This window comes from Spermophilus citellus (genome assembly GCF_964194105.1).
Source record: "Spermophilus citellus genome assembly, chromosome: 6".
Classification (NCBI taxonomy): domain Eukaryota; kingdom Metazoa; phylum Chordata; class Mammalia; order Rodentia; family Sciuridae; genus Spermophilus; species Spermophilus citellus.
In genome coordinates this window covers 108,155,124-108,178,173 of record NC_138187.1, presented here as the reverse complement: position 1 = coordinate 108,178,173, position 23,050 = coordinate 108,155,124, and the positions used below count along the sequence as shown (strand labels likewise).

The following is a 23,050-nucleotide window of genomic DNA, read 5'->3' as shown; positions in this document are numbered from 1 at the left end:
AGGGAGAGCATCAGCTCCACACCTCACATTTAAATATATGGGGTAAGAGAGAGCAAAGGGATATTCTCTCAGGAGATTCTACTGAAGAAGGATGGAAGAGCACTTAACCCTAAGGTATAATGAAAAGATTTGAGAAGGAAGAGAGTAATGGGATTCTGAGCCAAGGTAATAGAAGATTACAGCAGTTTAAGGATGAGACTCTGAGGAGGAAGTAAGGTAGAAGGTATGACATGTTGGGTGTTGAACAGTATAGGAGGAATGTGTGGTTAAACGGATTTATTTGGTTACATACTGCAAGACAATAAGTTCTTACAGTATTCTGGGAAGTGGCAAGTGGAGCTCAGTTCTCTTGGCTGCCATGTAGGTAAGTTGTACCTCTTGGATATTAAAGTGTTTGGTGGAGAAGAAGACCAGTTTGGAAGGAGTCATTCCTGGTTTTGTTTGAGCCTGATATCTCTGGCCAATCTTAGGAATCAATGCTGATAACTTCTGGAGGGGTTCCTTCATGATGAGAGACCTTCAAGGGCTAAAAGACCCATTCAGGGAGATAAAGTATGGTGAGTGGGAGTTGTAAGGCCTCTCTGCCATGTCCCTACAAATTGAAAGGATAAAATAAGGGAAATTCACAGAGAAGGCTGAGATTAACTGGTCATGGAGGATAGGAGATGGAAAGACATTGAAACCAAGGTCAGAAGGGGCAATTGATGCAAAGAAGTTAAGAAATTTGAAGCCTGAGATTCTCCATTTGATTTAGCACAAATGTGACAAACATCCCACAGCCGAAGTTTGATCCATTAAACATTAAATAGAGTTTGGAGAGAAAAGAAAATACTCATATATAATTGCATCACTCTTGTATAAACATCATTTTTCCCTCACTCCCTTATATGTGTTTTATATGACAATACATTTCATAAATAAAATTTTAGTTGTCGATGAATTTAATATAGAAGTGATTTTTTTTGACCCACTGCATCCTGGTTCTATTTCTTTAGATCTTTTACATATGGATTTAAAATAGAAAGACATGTCTAATTACATGCTAAATCCTGTTTAAATTCAAAGATATCATACCTGCTTCATAGTTTTAGTAAAACTATAGTCATGCCTGCCATGGATTTCCCACAATATGAAATTTACTTGGATATCTTCAATAAAGCCATTATCATCAAATCTAAAAGAAAGATCAAAGACAAAAACAATAATTAGTGTGAAATAGAGGAGTTAGGAGTCCTGGCTTTCAAGTCCAATGGGCACAAGTTTGAATCCTGTCTTTATCACTTATTAGCTTTGTGATCCTGGGAAAGTTACTTAAACTCTTGAAGCCTCAGTTTTTCTTATCTGTCAAATACTAGTGCCTGCTATATAGGTCTATTTTAACAGACGAATGAAATCACAGGTATTATTCAAGATAAAAACCCTAACAATAAATTAATATAAAATTGTAGCTACAAGTTCCTTTTGCTTTAGTAAGTACCATATGTTGACAAGGGTAGCTGAGGCCTGCTGCCTAAGACGGGAGGTGAGGAATGGAGGGGAGAGCAAGGCAAATATCCCTGAGGTCATTTAATTAAAAAAAAATTGACAGTTGCCTATTACACATTAGAGAATGAAATCACAGAAAGACTATGAGCACTGAGATGTTGTATATTTCCCAGGAGAAACCAGCTGGACGGTATGACTGAGTCTCAAAGGCTCAGCAAGGTTACCCCCTGAGTGGGGCTAGTCTCTACCAGCAGTAGACACCAGCACAGCTCTACATGAGCAGGATACGCCTTCCCTAATTCCGGGTCTGGGTACACAAGCCCAGCTGGGCTTAGAATATTTCCCTGAGACTCTGAGTTTTCAAAGAGATGTGGTTTTCAAAGATTTTTTTCCCCCTTACTACCATGTAAATATAGGGGCTCAAGAACAAAGCTAAGGTGAAATTATTGATAAAGCCATACCTTTGCATACTAGAACTGGTGACTGTAAAAATAGTTATATGACTTCTTTCTCCATCAGTTATTGCTCATATTTCTGAAGGAAATTGTCCCCTTACCCTTTGGATGGAATTTTCACTTAGGATGTTGGTCTCAGGCACTTTCTTCTAGGCTACCAAATTTTGCAGTGTTGCCTCACTTTTTGACATAATTTCTCATTTGACAGTTCTGTGCAATTCACAGAAAATAATACGTCCTTAACAGTGTCTCCTTTTTCCCCTGTCCAAATCATCTTGTAGTTGTTGTGGCTGGCTTTCAGATCTGCTATAAATGGCTATCATTCAAGCCTGGTTATAAGAAGCAGTTATTGACCTATTCTCACAAATTGGGTGAAAAAAGTTTAAGTGTCAAAAAGTGATATCTAAGAAGCTGTTTTTTTTTATTTCCATATTAATTAGTTTTGAGAAATCATAAAGAGATTAATTCAGAAGGTCAGTACTCAAACAGGCATGACTAGCTAGGAACTGCGTATTGGTGCTTGACTTCTTGGTGTCAGAGGAGGGTCACAGAGAATTCTGAAACTCTAAGCTCTGGAGTCTTTCCAGAAAAAAACCTATGGACACACACACACACACACACACACACACACACACACACACACTTTTGTAGTTTCAGAGTTGGGTCAGGGTTAGCAAAGTTTTAATTCTAGCAGCTTTTGAGGAGAAGGATTTTTGTTTTATCTTCTGAAAATCATGAGGTTCTTGACATTACGAACTGGTTGCAAAGCCATGTTTTACTTAAAAAAAACAAGAAGGGCTGTGGCTGTGGCTTAGTGATAAAGCTCTTGCCTCGAACATGTTAAGCACTGGGTTTGATCCTTGGCACCACATAAAAATAAATGAACAAAATAAAGGTATTGTGTCCATTAAATAAATAAATAAATAAATAAATAAATAAATAAATAAATAAATAAATAAATAAATAAAAATCGATTTGGACCATGTTAACTGCCAACTCTCACAAGAGCAATGAGCTATAGTGTCATCTAGTGGCAATAATGATGCATTGCATGAGCCATAATTTCTGGGTTTATAATGATCTTTGATAATGTTTTATTTATTTCATTTTTGAGAATACATGACAAAAGTACTTGCCAATGTAAGTATTGTTTCTGTTCATTAATGTTCATTAGTGTAAAATAGAATACTAATGAAACCTGAAAAATTCAGAAATGCACAGTTTGGGCTTATTTCTGACAATTGATAATTTTTTCACTATGGTAGTTCCTCTTTTGGTATTGAAGAAACCTTGTTGTTGATTTACATTCATTAGACACAAACTTTGTGGATATCCCATTATATTCACTATGTCTTTTATTTTCTGTATTTGGATGCTTTAACATCTTGGACTTTGCTGACACTGGAGGGATTACCTAGGGTTAGCCTGTTCCTAGCAATAAAAAAAAAAAAAAAACCTTCCAGGAACTCTCAAATGCGAGCCAAGCAATCTACACCGCATACCCCCTATCACCTCTATCCTTCAAGCTGGATGTATGATCCAACTGGGATAATTTATGTTCCCAGTGGGGTCACATTCCCAGGACTTGTTTCGAATCTTATTAGCATTTAATGGTAAATTTATTATCCTTTTATCTGTAAAATTCTGCCCAACCTTGTTCCTGAGCCATTCTCTCTTAGCCTGTGGACTAATAATTTCCCAGTGGTCACAGTTCCACTGATTCTCAAAGCTAATTAATTAATTAGCACCTGAATCTATGTCTGACGAATACCTGGTTGAATACTCTGTTTGCATCTATGTTTTGCTGTAATTCAATATATCTGGACACTAAGCTTTATTAATCTGACAGTAGTTGGCCTCTAATATTTGGTTGATTATCCTAGGAGAATTGGAAGCCAAAAGCTCTATCAAGTTATTTTGAGTAGCAGAGACACGAATAAGTTGCCTTTAGAAAAAAGTGCTACTGCAACTCCAAAATAGTGCTGCTCCAATGGTCTATCCTCAACTTCAACTTCTTCCATCATCCATGTGTCCTTGACCTCTTAGAGACTGCTAGTTTCCCAAGCCTCCCTTCCTCGAGTGGCAGTTCCCTCTAACACTCTTGTCCCCTGCTCCTTACTCAGTCAGGATCTCAGGTTATCTGACCCCCTCTCTGACCAGCTTCCTAAATTCACTCATGTCTTCTTCTTCCTCTTGTAATCAACATCTAAACCAAACCTTGGTTGTTATAATATGACTTCTTTAGAAAGTCAGCATCCATGGGGATTGGACCCATTCAAGAGATCTTACCTCAACTGTGCCTTGGATGCTCTCCTGTAATCTTTTGACTGGTCTTTCCTTAGCCCCTTCTCATAGTATCCTTAGTAACCTTTGACATCTTCCTCAAGGCCCCTCCTCAATGCCTCCCCTTTCTCAGTTTGTAGAGGACTCTCCTTTCTACGTTATATGAGGAAGCTGAGGCTATAGGACATGATCTTTCTCAACTCCTGCATTCTTATCTCCAAACCAGTCAGTTTTTACATTCATTTTTACTATCTCCCACCGCAAGTCTTAAAGGATGAGTTCTTCCCCTTTTAACCTTGATTTTTGGCTTTTGATCCTATTTCCTCAGTTTTTTCATGGGCCTTGCTCCTATAGCACGTTTTAATTATGAAAATATTTCAAATATGCAGAAAAACAGAAAATAATGTAAAAATCATTACATCTCATTTCTACCCATGTTTTCTGCTTTACTTACACGCAGGGACCCATAAATCCTATGTAGTATTACATTTTGGATTTGAAAACATACACAAATGATATTACATTTTGTCTACTCTTCTCCATTCAATATTAGGCTTTGGGGTACAGCCTTTGAAATTTCTAGTCTCTTATTTTCTGTTTTTCTCAGCACCCACCCCAATGAGACGCTAATAATCTTCCATACCAAAAATAAATGTTGGCAGGATGTGGGGAAAAAGTTACACTCAGACATTGCTGGTGGGACTGAAAATTGGTACAACCACTCTGGAAAGCAGAATGCAGTTTCCTCAGAAAACTTGGAAAGGAACCAACATTTGACCCAGTTATCCCACTCCTCAATATATAACCAGAGAACTTAAAATCAGCAAAATATTGATGTAAGGCTGCCATGTCAATATTTATAGCAGCTCAATTCACAGTAGCCAAGCTATGGAACCAAACTAGGTGCCCTTCAACAGATGAATGGATAAAGAAAATGTGGTATATGGAATATTACTTCATCATAAAGATAAATGAAATCATGGCAGTTGCTGATAAATGGATGGAACTGGAGACTATCATGCTAAGTGAAATAAGCCAATCCACTCAAACCAAAGGCTGAATTTCAGTTCTCTCTGATATGGGGATGCTAACACACAATGAGGTGTGGGGGAGGGAAGAGTAGAAGTTCACCGGATTAGACATGGGAAATGAAGGGAAGGGAGAGGGGATGGGAGTAGAAAGACAGTAGAATGAATCAAACATAACTTTCCTATATTCATATATGAATACACAACCTGTGTAACTCCACATTATATAAAACCACAGGAAGGGGAAGTTATATTCCCTGTATGTATAGAATGTCAAAATACTCTTTACTGTTATGTAAATCTAAAAAGAACAACAACAAAAAAGATTTTGTTTCAGTATATGTCAGAGTTTTCTTCCCTTTTAATGCCAAATAATATCCTATTGTGTGTATATAGATCTTCCTCGACTTTTGATGTTATGTCCCAATAAGCCTATGGTAAGTTGAAAATACATAAATGCATTTAAGATGCCTAATCTACTGAACATAATAGCTTAGCCTAGCCTAACTTGAATGTGCTTTGAATACTTACATTAGCTTAGAGTTGGGCAAAATCATCAAAATAAATCCCATTTTATAATAAAGCATTGAATATCTCATGCAATTTATTAATTACTGTACTGAAAGTGAAAAATGGAATGGCTTTCTTTACCCTGGGAAAAGACTGAAATTCAAAATTGGAGGTACAGTCACTGAATACATATTACTTTTGTACCATTACAAAGTTAAAAATTTTAAGTCAAATTCTCATAGGTCAGAGGCTATCTGTGTATCATATTTTGCTTATCCATTCATCTATTGATGGACACTTGGGGTTGCTTCCAAAAAATGAACTAGAGTCAATAATGCTGCTATTTTGATGTACAAATATCTATTTGAGATCTTGTCTTTCATTACTTGGGTTAGATACCCCAAAGTGGATTTGTTGGATCATATGGTAATTCTATGTTTAACTTGATAGTTAACTTAATAATTCTTTTTTTTCCATCAGCACTTAAAAGTGCCATTCTTTTGTCACATGGCCCTATTTTAGACAAAAAGTTGGTTATCCTTCTTATCAGTGTTTTCTTGAATGATTTTCCAGCAGATTCTAATGATTTTATCTTTACCTTTCATCATTTTGTCTGATGTACCTTTGTGTGGTCTTCATATTATCCTGTGTGGGGTCTACTGAGTTTCTGGCACCTGTGGGCTAATACTTTCCACTAGATTTGGGCAATTTTCAGCCAATATTTCTTAAAAATTTATTCTTTCTTATTTTCCTCCTTCTAAAAATATTTAAGGCCAACTGTCTGATATTGTCCATAGTCTGTGGAGGCACTTAATTAAACTTTTTTCCCCCTGTGGTTCATTTTGAATAATTTCCATTGAGCTCCCTTTAGTTTCGTCAATATTTTTACCTGCTTTGCTCAATTTGCTTTAAAACTTTTATTTTTAAATTTCAAATTCTGTATTTTTAAATCCTAACATTCTAATTTGTTTCTTTTATTTATTTATTTAGTTAGTTAGCAATTTTTTTTGCTGACATTCCCCATCTGTTAGGCCATACTCTGTACTTTTCCTCTGAATTCTTTAATATATTTATAATTGCTGTTTTAAAGTCCTGTTCTACTAAATGTCAGTCAGTGTCTGGGTCATCTCTGGTCTGCTGCTATTGACTTTTCTAGTGATTATGGGTCATTTTTTTTTTTTTTGCTTCTTTGGATGATTGGTAATTTTTTATTTTGAGTAGAACATTAAAAATTATTCATGAGATGCTGGATTTTATTATTTTCTTTAAAGAGTTGTATTTCTGTTTTGGGAGCAATACAAATTAACTGGTGGATTTCTTTGATCCTAATGAAATTTACTTTAAAGCCTTGTTAGGACTTTAAAATTTTTGTTTTGTTTTGTTTTGTTTTACTCTTAGCATTTTGTCCTTGGCTTAATTATCAGGTGTGGCTCTTCTGTTGTCAATGGAAAGCCCAAGGTGTTTCCCACTCCAAGGTGTTAGGATTTGAAACTTTAGTAGTTCTTTCCCAGCATCTGACAGTTGTTATCATCTCTACCTCCAAACAGTTATTTTGTGCTTGGTTCCGAGGAGCCATTCCCCATACATGCACAGTTCAAAAGTCTCGTTTCTCCCTTGAAATGACTCTCCTTTCTAAGATTTTTCATCTAAAATTATAGCTACTTTGGCAGTCCTAAACTTCAGTTTCTATCTCTTGAGTCCACTAGGACTGTCACTTTCTGTTAAAGCCATATTCTCTCAATCCTGTCGAAAAGTGGGAAGTAACCTCAGGAAAATCTTCTTTCAAGGATAATATCCCTACCAGTTTTTGCCCTCCATCATAATTACATCACAGCATGTAATTATCACTGGGCAGAGGTTATGTTAAATAAGATCACTCTGCCGTTTCTAGAACTTGAATTCTGTAAGATATTTGACTATTTTAGGCCTTTTTTTTTCCATAAAAAATTTAGGGTCTGATTGTCAAATTCTCTAAAATATCCTGATAGAAATTTACTGGAATTGCTCACCAGCCTCTTATGCTGACACTTTATGTTCCAACAGCATCATACTTGTTGAACAATAAATTTTCTTCCCTAAAATACCACTTTTGCTTGAAAGGCTTACCTAGTGGAATTTATATTATCCTTCCCATTTCTCCTCTTTCCTCCCTTGGCTCAGCTAACTTTAAGACGCAGTGATTCAGCTGAAATGTAAATTTTCTAGAACATTTTCCAGAACCCATCTCCCACAATAGCAGGGTTAGATTCTTTTCTTTTGAGTTTCAATACCAACACCCATGCCACATCCCTTTCTATCATTCTGCTTAGCATACCAACTCATATGTTTGTCTACTTATCAGACTCTTTAATTCTGAGGGTAGAAATCCTGTATGTCTTTCAAGGGTGCTTGGCACAGTACTTGGTAAAAAATAGGTATGTAATTGTGATGAACTGACCCAAAGAGTGTACTGTAGTGGGAGAGAACATCCAGATTTAAAATTTTTACTCCTGAGGGATTAAGCATTATGTAAGCAAGAACAAAATCCAGGCCTCAGTAGGAAAAAGAGTGCCTTAGGTGCCCAGGAAAAGCAGTGGTATGATTATATGTTTAGGAGAACCAAACAAAGGAAGATGACAGTTTAGCCTGAGAGTACAGAGAATTTTGACCGGATTATAGGACTGTGATGTGAGAGAGAAAGAGCACAGGTTAGAAACTTAGAAGAGCTATGGGTGGCAATTTGGGGGCAGGAAGATGGAAATGGGGGTGCAACATGCTAGCAGAGGCCTTCTGGATCCTAACTGGGGAGAGCTCTGATAACAAAACTAAATTGGAGCACCGGATTCATTACTTCTACACCTATCCACCCTGAGAGATTCACATTGTCTTTGGCCTAAGTGGTCCTCCAAATCTGAAAGCTGTCACTAGACTTTTGATGTTTTAGATCCAGGGACTTCACTTCTGATAGCTTATCCTAATGGCATAACTGGACTAGTGTCCAAATATCCATGTACATAAACAAAAATTCAACATAATTTTGTTTATAATAACAGAACATTTAGAAACGCCGTCATTTACTTCTTACATTTTTCTGTATTTTAAATTTTGTAATAATCTGTTTAACTTTTATAGTCATAAATCAAGAATAAAAGAACCAAATCAGGGGCAGTGGCTACAGATAAGTGGTAGAGTATGTGCTTAGCATACACCATGCCTTGAGTTCAGTTCATACATACACACACACACACACACACACACACACACGAGTAAAGTTAGCAATGATATTTTTGAGATCTCCTCAATATGAGTACTCAAAATTCTTTCCTTACAAACTTCCACTTATTATAAGCTTATGAGAAGAGAAGTCATGTCACCTTCATAAGGCAGTATCCAGGCAGGGGTTGCCTGGGGAGACATTTGGAGAGGATAAAGGGAGGGTTGCTGCATGCCTGAGAGGGCTCTCAGTTCTTACCCTCTTATGTCACAGTGGCTAAACTGTAACCTCTCTCAACATGCAGAAGCCGTTTGTCCAACTTCATATAATTAATACTGAAAACCAAGTCTTGCATGAACTGAGTACTCAAAAAAGTTTATTATTACGTGCAAGAGTAATTACTCTTGTTTTCAAACTTCTATTTTGAAATTATAAAATATGTTAAAAATTCTAATGATAAACTTACAATTGAATGAAAGGTTGAAACTCTTCTCTGGAATCAAGTCTCAATGGGCAACCATATTGTGACCAGTTATAGCTTATTTTCTAGAAAAGGAAGAGTACTTTAGTTATTGTATATATTTGACTCACTGACAAAAATTACAATTTTCTTACCAAGTTTTTAGGTGGTTTATCTCTCAGATATGACCTGCAAAAAAAAAAAATGACATTCTTCACTATTTATTTCTCTCTCCTTTTTTAAAACATAAAAAAGTAAGACCAACACTTTGCTTAGGTAAGAAGATGTCATGAAAGTCAAATAGGTAAACATAAGCATAAACTGTTGGGTGCTTAATTATGTTTCAGATACTTTCTACATATATTAACATATTCTTGTAACAACAAAAGGTATGAATTATTGTTTTTCATTTGTGTGTATGGCATCATTCTCAGAAGTTGTACAAAACTTGTTCAAGGCTACAAATCTTGCCTTACTACTAAGAAGTTGCATGATTATCAAGTCCATGTTCTTTGCTCTATTCCGTTGCAGTTCTCCTCCCCTTTCATGAACTCAAGAGTTTATTCCTTTAAAACCATATTCTCTCACATATTTTCTGTCTTGTCAGTCTCTAACTTGAATCACTTGTAACTTCTCACTTGTTCTATGTATCTAAACCATGCTCCAGGAGAGAGACTCAAGAAATTCCTGCCATGGTGGATATAACCTATTTCATATTCTTACTTGTCAGGTCCAGCTGCCACATAGACATTGTAAGGTGGTGCCTTCACCAACTACTACACATTTTCTCCTCATCCCTTCTACTTCAGCCACATCCTTGGTCTTTTTTTATTTTTTATTTTGAGACAGGTTCTTACTAAGTTGACCATGCTGGCCTGGAACTTGTGATCTGCCTGTCTCAGGCTCCCAAGTCACTGGGATTATAAGAATGCGCCACCACACCCAACCCCAAATTTCATAACTTCTAAAAGATTCCTATAAGTATGTTAGAGGCTGTGGACTTCTATACTTTTGATAGACCTGTATATATTTAAAGATTATTTTTACAAAGATCTTCATTTTACAAAAGTAAAATATTTTGTTTAGTTATGTCTTCAATAAATAACATTATTAAAATATGTAAAATTAAATACAAAATATAGTATAAAAGTTCAGTCACTAGACTATTTGGTGTCAGGACTTTCCTGGTAAATCCTTTACTAGAATTAGAGAAAAATGATGTTAGAAAAAAATAATCTTCTGTATCTTCCTTAAACTAGAGGGAATGATTTTGAAACTAGAGACTAAATATGAGGCTTGCTTTGTTTATCGAAATAAATTGAAGGAGGAGATTATGACTAAATCTTTCTCTTGTACATTTCAGAGGTTAGTTATATTGTCTACATGTTTGGCTTAATACTGAAAATGACTATAAAGTATAAAGCCAAACACATAGATATTAACAGGGATTCAATGAATAAGTACTGATTATAAACTACTATTATAACATTAATAAAAACCTCAATGCTAATGTTCCTTACTTGTCAATCACATAAGAAAAATCATGGTGAATACATTCTTTGTTCAGAAATCTAAAAAAAGAAAAGAAAACAACAAAGTTGTAATATCATTCCTTATATATTTGCACAAGCATTTAATGATTTAACTCAGTGATTCTCAAACTGAAGAGTGTCATAAAATCATCATTTACTGAATTAGAATTTCTGGGGTTAGTGTGTGGCCCTAGAATTTCTACTAAAAAACAAACAGCCAGCCTCACATTGTTTCTGAAGACACTAGAACATGAAATCTACTGACTTACTATTTATATTTGATACATGTTTATTAAACATTTATAGAATGTCGGGGAGTGTTGGAGAGAGATTGATTAAAGGATAGAAACTTTTAGTTAGGGGAAATAAGTTCAAGAGAGCTATTGTACAACATGGTGGGTATATTTAATAACTTATTATATTCTTGAAAAATGCTAAGAGAATGGATATAAAGTGTTTTCATCATAAAATGAAAACTATTTGAGGTAATGCCTATGTTAATTAAATTTAGCTATTCCACAAACGTACTTCAAAACATCATGTTGCATACACTAAATGCATACAATTTTATCTATTTAAAAACGAGGAAAAAAAATCCAAACAGAAAACAACAAGTCTTAGAGGATGTGGAGAAATTAGAACCCTCATACATTGCTGGCAGCAATGTAAAAAGGCGCAGTCATTGTGAAAAGAATTAGGTGGTTCCTCAATAAGTTAAACATACCACCCAACAATTCCACTTCTAGGTACATACCCAATCTAATTGAAAACAGATGTTCAAACAAAAAACTTGTTCACAAATGTTAACAGTTGTACTATTTACAAAAGCCAAAAGGTGGAAACATTCTGAATGTCTATGAACTGACGAATGGAAAAACAATATAAGGTATACCAATACATGGGAGTGTTAGTCAACCATGAAAGCAACTGAACCTCAAAAAATGCTAAGGAAAAGAAGCCAGGCACAAAAGGTCATATTTTATATAACATATAATATACTGCCTTTATATGAAGCATACAGATTAGGCAAATTCATACAGATTGATGGTCACCAGGGGATGGGGGAAGAGAATAAAAGTCACTGTTTACTGGGTACTGAGTTTCCTTTTGGGATGATGAAAATATTTTGGAACTAGAGTGGTGTAAACCATACAACATCATGATGATAATTAATTCCACTGAATTGTACATTTTTAAATTGGTTAAAATGATCAACGTCACATGCTGTTATGTGAATTTTATCACAATAAACAGTTACTATGCTAAAACACACATACACGGAATAATAAAAATAAATTCCTAGAAAATCTATCAAAATGATAAATTCTTTGAACTGTTTTATTTCACATTTTTTTCTTTTAAACAGAGATTTCTAGTTGCTACCAGAGACCCCATTGTGTAGATTAGAACTTATTTCAAGGATGCACAAAATTTCTGTTTAGGGTTCATGTGGACAGAGGGCTATAATGATTATACATCTGATCACTTTAGCTGGCTGCTTCCAATGTAACTTTGAAGGAACACTAGTCACCACCATTTTTAGATAGACACTGGAGATCTTGACCACCACTCACTCTGAACCCAAATTGGAAATACTTTCCTTCATTGACAGATCTTCTGAAGTACCTTGGACCCTAGAAAGCCCTGGTCTCCCTTGGTAATTATGAAGGTGTAGGCTGCCTACAACCTAAGATACTCAAGCTACTTTTAGGTTCTGGAGCAGTGGATCATTGACTAAAAGATCCAGAGTAAGGTCCTGAAACCCAGATGACTTCTCCCCCGTCTCCTTTTTGCAGTCTTCTCCAGACTTGTCATCAACATCTGTTTTTTAAAAATATATTTTTGTTAAAGAACTATATCGAGTAGCAGGCTTCATTGTGATATATTTGCACCTGCATATAGCAACTCTTCTTTCCCTTTCCTCTTCCCTTCCTCTAAACCCCATCCTCTCTACTGCTCTCTATTCTATTTTCACAAGATGCCCTTTCTCTCCCTTCTTTTTAGCTTCCACATATTAGAAAAAATACGTGATCCTTGACTTTCTGAATCTGATTTATTTTATTTAAGATGGTATTCTCTAGTTTCACCCATTTTCCTATAAATGACATAATTTTGTTCTTCTTTATGGCTGTGTGTGTGTGTGTTATCACCACATTTAAAAAATCCATTCATCTGTTAACAGACACCTAAGGCTGTATCCATGACTTGGCCATCATGAATTGTGATGAACATGGGTATCCATGTATTGCTGACTTTAATTCTTTTGAATAAATACCAAGGAGTGAGATACCTGGGTCATATGGTAGTTCCGTTCCTAGTCTTTTGAGGAAACTTCATTCTGATTTCCATAGTGGTACTAATTTACAGTCCCACCTCTTTTTATAAGGGTTCCTTTTTCCTCACATCCTTGCCAATGTTTATTATTTGAGTTCTTGATAATTGCCATTCTGATTGGAATGAGACGAAATCACAGTGTAGTTTAGATTTGAGTTTCCCTAATTGCTAAAGATGTTGAAAATATTTTCATATATTTGTTGGTCATTTGTCTATTTTTTTTTGAGAAATATCAGTTGATTCATTTGTCCATTAATTAATTGGTTTATTTGGGTTTTAGATGTTAAGCTTTTGAGTTGTTTATATATTCTCTGTCAGCAGAATAGTTGGCAAAGATTTTTTCCCATTTGGTAGTTTCGCTCTTCAGACTCTTATTTCCTTTGTTGTGCAGAAGCTTTTTAAATTGATACAATCCCATTTATTAATTCTTGGTTTTATTTCCTGAGCTTTAGGATGTTTACTAAGAAAGGTGTTGCCTGTGCCTATTTGTTGGAATGTTGACCCTATATTGTCTTCTAGCAGTTGAAGTTTCTGGTGTTATTCCTAGGTCTTTAATTCACTTTGAATTAACTTTTGTGTAAGGTGAGAGGATAGAGATCTAGTTTCTTTCTTCTACATATGGATATCCAATTTCCCCAGAACCATTTGTTAAAAAAGACTTTCTTTTCTCCAGTGTATGTTTTTGGTAACTTTGTCATCAGATAACTGTACATATGTGGGTTTGTCTCTGGGTCTTCTATTCCATTGGCCTACATAAAATTGGTAGAGTTTAGTGATTTTTATATCTGGATTACCTATCTACTGATGAAAGAGATGTGTTGAAATCATTCAGTATTTTTGTATTGGGGTCTATCTGAGTCTTTATGTTGAGTAGTGTTTGTTTTATGTCATGAGGTGCACTGAAATTCGGGGCATAAATATTTACCATTATTATATCTTCTTCTTGGATTGTACCTTTGTCTCCTCTGATTAACTTGAGTCTTTAAGTTTGCTTTCTTGGATATTAGACTTGCCACTTACTCCTGCTCGCTTTGGGGTTCTAAATATCATTTTCTATTCTTTCACTTTCAGCCTGTGACTGTCTTTGTTTCTAAGATGAATCTCTTGCAAATAATATGTAGTCTTATTTTCTTAATCTACTCTGTCAGTCGATGCCTTAATTAGAGAGGTAAGATAATTTATATTCAGTGTTATAGAGAGTTGTTTATTAATTACTGCCATTTTGATTTATTTCTAATGTTTAATTCAGTCCTGTTTCTCATTTGTAATCTCAGGAATTTGTTTTTAATTTCCTTGCTGTGTAATATTTTCAAGTGTTTTTTAATTTTATTTTGAAGTGCTTGCTTAGTAGTCATGAACTCTTTTAGTTTATGCTTATCTTGGAAGGTTTTTATTTCAATTCTGAAGGACAGCTTTACTGGATATAGCAATCTTGGTCAGTAGTTATATTCTTTCAGGCTTTGGATTGATGTGTAACAAGCCCTTCTGGATTTTTAGAGTTTGTGCTGAGAAATCAGATTCTGATTGTAGAGTTGCCACTTACTCCTGCTTGCTTTAGGGTTCTAAATGTGACCTGTTGTTTTTCTCTTGATGAGTTTAAAAATTCTATCCTTGTTCTCTGTATGTTAGGCATTTTAATTATAATGTGTCCTAGAGAGGTTCTTTTTTGATCTTGTCTACTTGAGCTTCTGAATGTTTCTTGTGTCTATGTGTTCACTTCATTCTCAAAGTTTGGAAATTTTTCTGTTATTATCATTTCCCTGGAAAGGTTATCCAGGCCATAAGCCTGTATCAGATTCCTTTTTGATTCCAGTAGTTCTTAAATTTGTTCTCAGAATGTTGTCCCAGAGTTCTTATATGTTCTAATAAAAGATTATTATTTTCTTTATTGCCAATTGAATGTTGAAGTTCATATATCTTGTCTTTAAAAAAAAAAAAATATATATATATATATATATATATATATATATATATATATATATATATATTAGTTGTAGTTGGACACAATATCTTTATGTTATTTATTTTTATGTGGTGCTGAGGATCCAACCCAGAGCCTTGAACATGCTAGACGAGTGCTCTACTGCTGAGCCACAACTCCAGCCCCTATACCTTGTCTTTAATACCTGAAATTCTGTCTTCGACATGATCTAATCTATTGTGAGACTTTAAACTTTTTGTTTTCTTGATTTATTGAGTCTTTCATTTCTAGGATTTCTGTTTGGTTCTTTTTCAGAATTTCTATCTTTTTATTGAATTTCTCTTCCACTTTATGTATTTTCTTTTTTAGTTTATTTCTTAAATCTTCTTTTATTCAATGATAATTTTAACTATCAACTTTTTGAATTCTTTGGCATTTTATCCACATTAACATCTGTGAATTCAGTTATTGAGGGGGGAACATTATAAATTTTTGGAGGCATGTTTTCTGAGGTCCTATATTTGCACATCTGTTGAGATGTGTTCCTCTTCTTTTGTATGGGGGGGGGGTCCCTTTGTGAACAGTTATCTCTTTATCTTAAGTCCCAGGCTTAGTGTACATTTTCACTTCAACACATCTGATCAGCATAAAGTGCTATTTTCAACCACCAATTCCACTTTTTAATTTAAGAGTAAATCATATATCAACATATGCTATAAAAATTGTTACTAATGATATCTACAACTCCATTGACCAGGGAGAAAAGTGGGAGAGAAATAATTTAGAACAGATTGAGAGGATTAAGCATTAATGGTAGTATACAAAACTGAATTGGAGGAAGGTCTAAAGAAAAAGGAAAAGAAGGAAAAAAAGCGGGTATGAGAGGGAATCCAGTTAATTGACAAAATACATAAAATTAGAACTTTGATAATACATAAGATGTGGAAGTCACTGTGGAATCAGTTACTATCAAGCAGTTAATATAATCTCTGTCATAGATAGTGATGTAGGACAGATGAGGCTGAACACCGAGGAACCAGCAGGAAGCAGGTTTATTGACTGCAGCTGGTCCAGAGGGGGGAGTTTTCACCTAAATCAATTCATCCCTCTACACCAGAAATTTTTAGAACTTCATACCTAGTGTGTGTGTGTGTGTGGCGGGGGGGGGGGGGGGTGTGGTGGGGTTCAGAGGCTCGCAATTTGCAGAAGTCTACATTATAAGATCCTTGCTTAGCATCTGGATGGCCATCTTAAGGAAAAAGTTTCTCTTTCCCACCCAAGGGTGTTTCTGAGAAGGGCTCACCACTCCCTCATACCAATCCAACCCTTAACTACCACATTAGGACCCACCTGACTCTGATTCCTGAGCCTCCCCATAAAAGTCCCAGAACTCAAGCCTGTTTTGCCTCTCTCTCCTATAGAGAGGCGTTCTTTATTTGTCAGTTCTGACAAATAAACTCTCATGTGTATCTCTGCCTGGTCTCCATCTTTCATTTCTAGCTTACCCAGCTCTCTTCCTCGATTTCCCTCCCTTCATAAATAAAAGTAGTTTTTTTTTTTTTTTTTTTTTTTTTTTTTTTTTTTTTTTTACTGTAGTGGGTAACTAACCCAGGCCTGAATACAAAAATAAACCAAGGACACTCTCTGCAAAAATTAGTGCTTGGGAAAAAGAGGGTTCCCCTCACCCCATAGCTGGTTTTCAAGGAACCTAATTAGCACCATTCACTCTTACCTTTTAGATTGTAAAGGACTTTCCCTAGGATCTAACTACTTTCCTTTGAAGTGTAAATGCCCTTGTGAAGGCTCCAAGCCCAAGGCTGGAGGTCTCCACAGTCTCCCTTACACATTCTGCTTTTGTAAACACAAACACACTTCCCTGTTGTAAACTTTTACAAACAATCAAATCATACCTCGTGTTAGATTAGAAAATTGATGACAGTAGGTAGCCTACCAATGTTGTGAAAAACTAGTAAGGGGTGCTCAGAATCTGGAGTGCTGATCTCCTCTGGGGCCACAGCCAAATTTAGTTATTGCAAGATCAAGCAACATGAAATAGGAAGCCTAACCACATTTGAACTTTTTTGCAGAAATTCTTGCTGATAGTCTAAGGACAATTATGATGAGGGTCTCTGAAGAAGCTTAATTAAGATTTTCTGTGAAGGAGGGGGTGCCACTCCAATAGATCCAGTTTTCTTCTTGTTGGAGCTTTAGATATAAAGTCCTTTGGTCCAGTATTCTGGTATATTCTGATTAGGAGACCAATCTTAACAGATCAAGTTGCAGTTTTGATTTTAGAATCTCCTAACTATGAGGAATTTTGTAAGATATAGATACCATGCTTTTTTTTTTTTTTTTTCTCTGACCTAAACTAGCCAAACTTATTATCTGTATGCTGAATTCCACCCTCTTCTTGCTGGTCAATATGAGATAGTGGATACTTCAAAGCAGATTTTCCCCTCAGAATGGCTTTGTTATTGTGTCTGGTGGTGGGAATGACAATCTGTCAGAGATATAAACCAGCCCTCTCATCTGCTCCACCTGTAGACCAATTTGGGTTGTGTTATGTCCCTCATTCTGAGTACTTCAGTCCACGTGCTGGGAGGAGGTGTGTGGGGTGTGTCAGTTTATCCTCCAGCCCTATCTGAGCTTGGGGGAGGTGGTGTGGGGGTCACTGCTTTCCATCTGACTCGGATCAGTCTCAGTTCAGCCATGCTCTTTATTCCAGAGCTCAGACTACTATTTTCAAATGCTCTTCTCCACTCTGCAGACCTAAAGACTGGCAGCTGCTGTCGCTGCCCTGAGTTTCTCTCTAGTCTGTATCCTATGCCCAGACTTATTCATGGCTTACCATGAACAGTAGAGCCTTAATGACTGTATGATTGGGTATTCAAAAAGCAAGTGTACCATGAACATGTAAAATAAAGAAAGAGAAAAAAATTAGAGAGTGAAATATGAAAAGCAAAGGTAGATTTCAGGGATTCTAATCTGCTGCATGGGAGGTCCGAAAAAGAGACTTTTTAAGCTGTTGCAACTTCTGCTTTAACTGTCTCTGCTGGGGAGTGCCAGGGTTTTCCCCAGTGCCTATTCAGTTCACCATTTCTGAATTTGTTTTCTGCTTGGATTGAGAATGTGCTGGACAGCTGTGGTGCCTGTTTTTCTTAAACTCAGTGGAAGAATTTCTTTCATCTTGTGGAAGGGGAGCTTCCCCTCCCCCACTGCACCACTGCTTGCTGGATGCTGCCACTATGCGGCTTTTATTAATTCTTGTTCTGTTCTGGAAACTAATTTCTTTGCTTTTCACCCAGCACTTTGGGTTGCCTACCAGTGTTTTCCTACAGTCTTCTACCTCACTTTGCTGCTGCAGAACTGCTATTTTAATTCAATCTTGGGGATCCTGCTACAATATTGTGGGTTCCTCTGACCCACCATCTTGCCAAATCCAACATCTGTTTTTTGAAAGAAAAAAGGTTATACCCATGAATACTTCTGAGCTCTGCCAAAGCTACTTATAGGAATGGAAGTGTCTAAGTCTGGGGGAGGAGCATGTATACAGTCATGTGCACAGCAGAGACTGTCCCTGAATGGGCACCAGAGTTTTCATGAAATAAAATCAGTGCTGGCAGTGGGTAGAAAACTACTCTCTAGGTGATTCTGATGAACAATCAAGGTTGACAATTACTATATGGATCCTCCCAGATATAGATTGGTTCAAGCTGCTTTACATTTCACTGCAGAAGGAGATCAAGGGTCTGAGAGGGAATTCTGCATGTGATGGTATAGAAATTGATTTTAGTAATACACTGCTTATAGCAGTTATTCTTGAACTATAATACTCCTCTACTATTTTTCTGGATATTTTTCTAAAATACAGGTAGTGACCCACAGTCTGAATAAAGGCTGAACTGCTGCATTTCTAAATGATGTTCAGGTGATGTCAATGCTGGTCCATGCACCATATTCTGAGGATCAAAGATACATACCACACCAGAACTGAGGAGGGTAAAGGGTATCTAAATCAATTAGCCTTTTTGTGTTTCCTGGGAAAGAAATTATGGTTGCAAAGGTATTAAGACATGCAGATTTAGGAAATACTCAATGAGATAGGAATTTCTAATTATCAATCCAGTAAGTCATTACTACAATTCAGTAAAAAATCAAGTGATTATTAGAATGATGGAAGAGTCGACATTCATTTTGGTTGAAAGCATGTAATTTCATAAAAACTCACGTAAGAGTCAATGATCCTCCACTCCTAACCAAAGGAAAGGAATCACAACAAATTGTTGCCTCCATGATATGTTTGACTTCATTCATATTTGTGCATACTGACCTTAATTTTCTCCCATGTGAAAGAAAAAGCTATGATAATGGAAGACACAAAATACAGCGTGTCTCATTGTGAACCATAGTGAGGTCAACAAAATCCATTCCTTGAGATTCTCTATAGGAACAATACTGGTGGTTCTGTTCAATTGGCTCTAAAAAAGTTTCCTGGTGTGGGAAGCTGAGCTTCTCTGGTATTGATGTAAGCAACTCCCTAAAAAAAGTGAAGTAAAAACTGGAAATGTGCTGTGGACTGAAGAGCCAAGAGAAGTAGGGGTAAAAGATAGAAACTGGCTTATTAAAAGGGAAGAAATGCTGGTAATAAAGACAAAGATTAATTCTTTTCCTTTTGAGTATGATTCAAATATAATATTTGACTTGAAAATAAGTTCAAACCAATTGGAACTGGAGACCAATGTCAGTGTTACTTTAGATTTTATTATAGACAGTCATTAGGCTAATATTATCACTAGTAATTATCGATTCAGTACACCATTTGCTTTAAAACTTAAAAGAGTAAGACAGGTCAAATGAAAATATACTTGCCCTTTCACTGCAATGAATTTATTATTATCGCAGCCAACAGCTATTTGGAACACCTAAAAATGAAGTAAGTTAGGTAGTGAGTTCAGTTGTTCTGATTTACATGATCTGAGATATCACCACCACTAAAAGCAGTTACATTTTAAATTTGGAATACAGGTTGAGTACTCCTTAGCTAGAATACTTGTCACTGTAAGTGCTTTGGTTCTCTGACTTTATGGATTTTGGAATAGTTGGATGAACATAAAATATCTTGGGGGTTGGGATCCAAGTCTAACCATGAAGTGATTTTATAAAATGCTCTTATTATGCCTGCATTTTGATTGGACCAATCATGTGAGATCTGGTGTGGATTTTTCTGTTCCTAGTTGTCATGTTAGCATTCAGAAAGTTTTGGATTTTGGAACATTTTAGATTTTAAGGTTTTAAGTTTGGGATGCTCAACCTGTTAATAACCTTTTAATTGGTCTGTTATATACTGGTCTGTGCTGTTTTCCTTCTTTTTCTTTGATCACTGTTTTTTTTTTTTTTTTTCATCTTTATTGCTCAGAAAGCCCAAAAGTTGGTTCTCTACTTTCTTATGTTAGTATCTCAGGGAGCTGATCCCATCTCTTCTTTTACATGCAGTTCTACAACCAAGACTATCAACTCCACACTTTCAGCTTGCACTTTGACTCAGCTACCAGGTTTCTATAATTGAACTGCCTACTAATTTGACATTCTTTTCACTTTGGTAAACCAGAAATTTACCTCTCAGGGTATTGAGTAGCAACATGTAACTTGGTTATTCCTGATTTAAGTAGCACTACTCTGTATCCAAAGGAGCAGAGCCAAAAGGCCAACTATTAATGAACCCCACCTAGTTCTGTGGATATTTATCTTAAACATATTCATAACTGCTTTTTTTAAAGAAATGCCCATTTTCACTCTTTCATTTTTGAAACAAACTACTTGTGGATACTATAGCATAATACATAAAAAAATTAATATAGTGCCTGCCACAGGATTGTGAGATGCTTTGTTAACATAACCTATGTTTCCTGTAAGTAAACTTTGGGATTCTGTGGAGAAAAGCAAGTGTAAAAATCCAACATTGGCATCATGTAGACATGCTGTACCATGATGCCTTGTTTCATAGACTGAAAATGCTCAAAGAAGGTATTTGATATGGAAAAGGTAATATTAAAACAAACAAATAAAACCCTACTGGAGTCTGATGTGATGAGAGAGGAGGAGGGGAGTGTGTGTGTGTGTGTGTGTGTGTGTTGAGACAGTGCTTCACTATGTTGTCCAGGCTAGTCTCTTGAACTCAAGTGATTGTCCTACAACCTCCCAAGTAGCTGGGACTTACAGGTATGCACCACCCACTAGGCCCTGATGTATTGCACTTATGCCCAAATTCACCCCTACTGTTAGTACCAATAGTTCACATCTCCTTTTAACAAATTTGATCTTTTTCCAGAAAGAGCAGAGTAGAATGAATATGAAAATCAGAATTTTTGTGAGGCTTTGCTGAGAAGAGAGGTTGTACCCAACAGCTGGTACACATTATATTTAAAGTCGAAAGACTATTTACTTTCTATCATTAGGTAAATGTCCTTAGAAACCATTCAAAATGCCAAATGACTTACCCAAATAGTAAATGTTTAGATTTATGTTGCTTAAAAAGTAATATACAGGTTAAGTAGTGAGACCCCATTTCAAAATAAAAAATAAAAGACTGAGATGCAGCTCAATGATCCTGGGTTCAATACCCAGTACCAAGAAAAAAAAAAAAAAGCTTAAAAAGACAGCAAGATTTGAGAATAAAGTGGATGAGTGCTGTGTTCTTTGGATTTACTCATAAGAACCGAAGAACTGCCAATGTTTCAGTCAGGGAGTCATGACTTTTATTAGTATCCTTCAACTGAGAGACGTTTATATTTAACCTCATAATAATTATGGCTCTGCCTTGTCCTGTTGTTTTAATTTATTCTCAATGGTCATTTAAAAATTTTTTTTTAGTTGTAGATGGACACAATACCTTTATTTTATTCATTTATTTTTATGTGTTGCTAAGGATCGAACCCTCTCATGTGCTAGGCAAATGCTCTACCACTGAGTAACTACCCTAGCCCCTCTCGATGGTCATTTTAGTCATTTATGTATTGGTTTCTTTTGACCTTTCCCTTCCCAATCAAAATTGTTCTCTTTCCCATGGGCTATTTGATAACTGTTACGCCATATTCTCTACCTCTAGGGAATGCACTCTATATTTTCATCTTTGTAACTCCTATTACCTAGCATACAAATTGAAACACAGAATACAGGTATATAATAGATGTTTTTGAATGAAGAAATACTTGAATTTCATTGAATGATTAAATGCAAGATAAATATGGACATGACGGGCAGACTTCTTTGACAAACCATACCCAACTTTATTTATTCCCATTAATTTCAGTTATCCTTTACATAGTTTATCTACAAAACTTCAAAAACAAATAATTCTATACTTTTGTGTATGTTAATATTTCCTACATTAGATGATAAACTCATAGAAAGCAGAAATTGTGTTTTTGCTTTTAAAGTAAAATAAGGTTTAACCATAGAGTACTTACCTAACACATGTGAGGTACTGGATTCCATCCTCAGCAACACATTAAAATAATAAACAAAATAAAGGTATTGTGTCCAACTACAACTAAAAAAAAAGTGTGCCAAAATTTAAAAAGATAAAATAAAATAATGCTGCCTTCATAGTGAAACATTGCAAAATGTTGCTAAGTAGAGGGGAGTGGTATCATTATGGAGGTAATATGTATGACTTATTGTATTACTTAGTTTACCACCTACACATTTTTGAAGTAAAGTTTTTGATCTTCAACCTTTGTCACTTACCTTTTGGGCTATTGGGCACGTTTTTGCATATTCACTAGGTCGAAGTTGAATAAGCACAATACCCATGTTCTCCTCTCTAAGAAAAACAATCAATCCATGCAAA

General features: G+C 35.7%; 1 protein-coding gene across 1 annotated transcript in view; it reads right to left on the bottom strand.

Moving 5' to 3' along the window:
- CATSPERE (catsper channel auxiliary subunit epsilon) overlaps window positions 1-23,050 on the bottom strand; it is a gene marked incomplete at both ends in the record, with an annotated part of 194,608 nt that overhangs the window by 28,091 nt on the left and 143,467 nt on the right. The window contains 6 exons of the mRNA XM_081298205.1: window positions 1,075-1,174; window positions 9,421-9,500; window positions 9,570-9,603; window positions 10,935-10,985; window positions 20,071-20,123; window positions 22,948-23,023. Of these exons, the coding sequence (XP_081154331.1) occupies window positions 1,075-1,174; window positions 9,421-9,500; window positions 9,570-9,603; window positions 10,935-10,985; window positions 20,071-20,123; window positions 22,948-23,023 (394 nt within the window). The remainder of the gene's footprint in view (window positions 1-1,074; window positions 1,175-9,420; window positions 9,501-9,569; window positions 9,604-10,934; window positions 10,986-20,070; window positions 20,124-22,947; window positions 23,024-23,050) is intronic.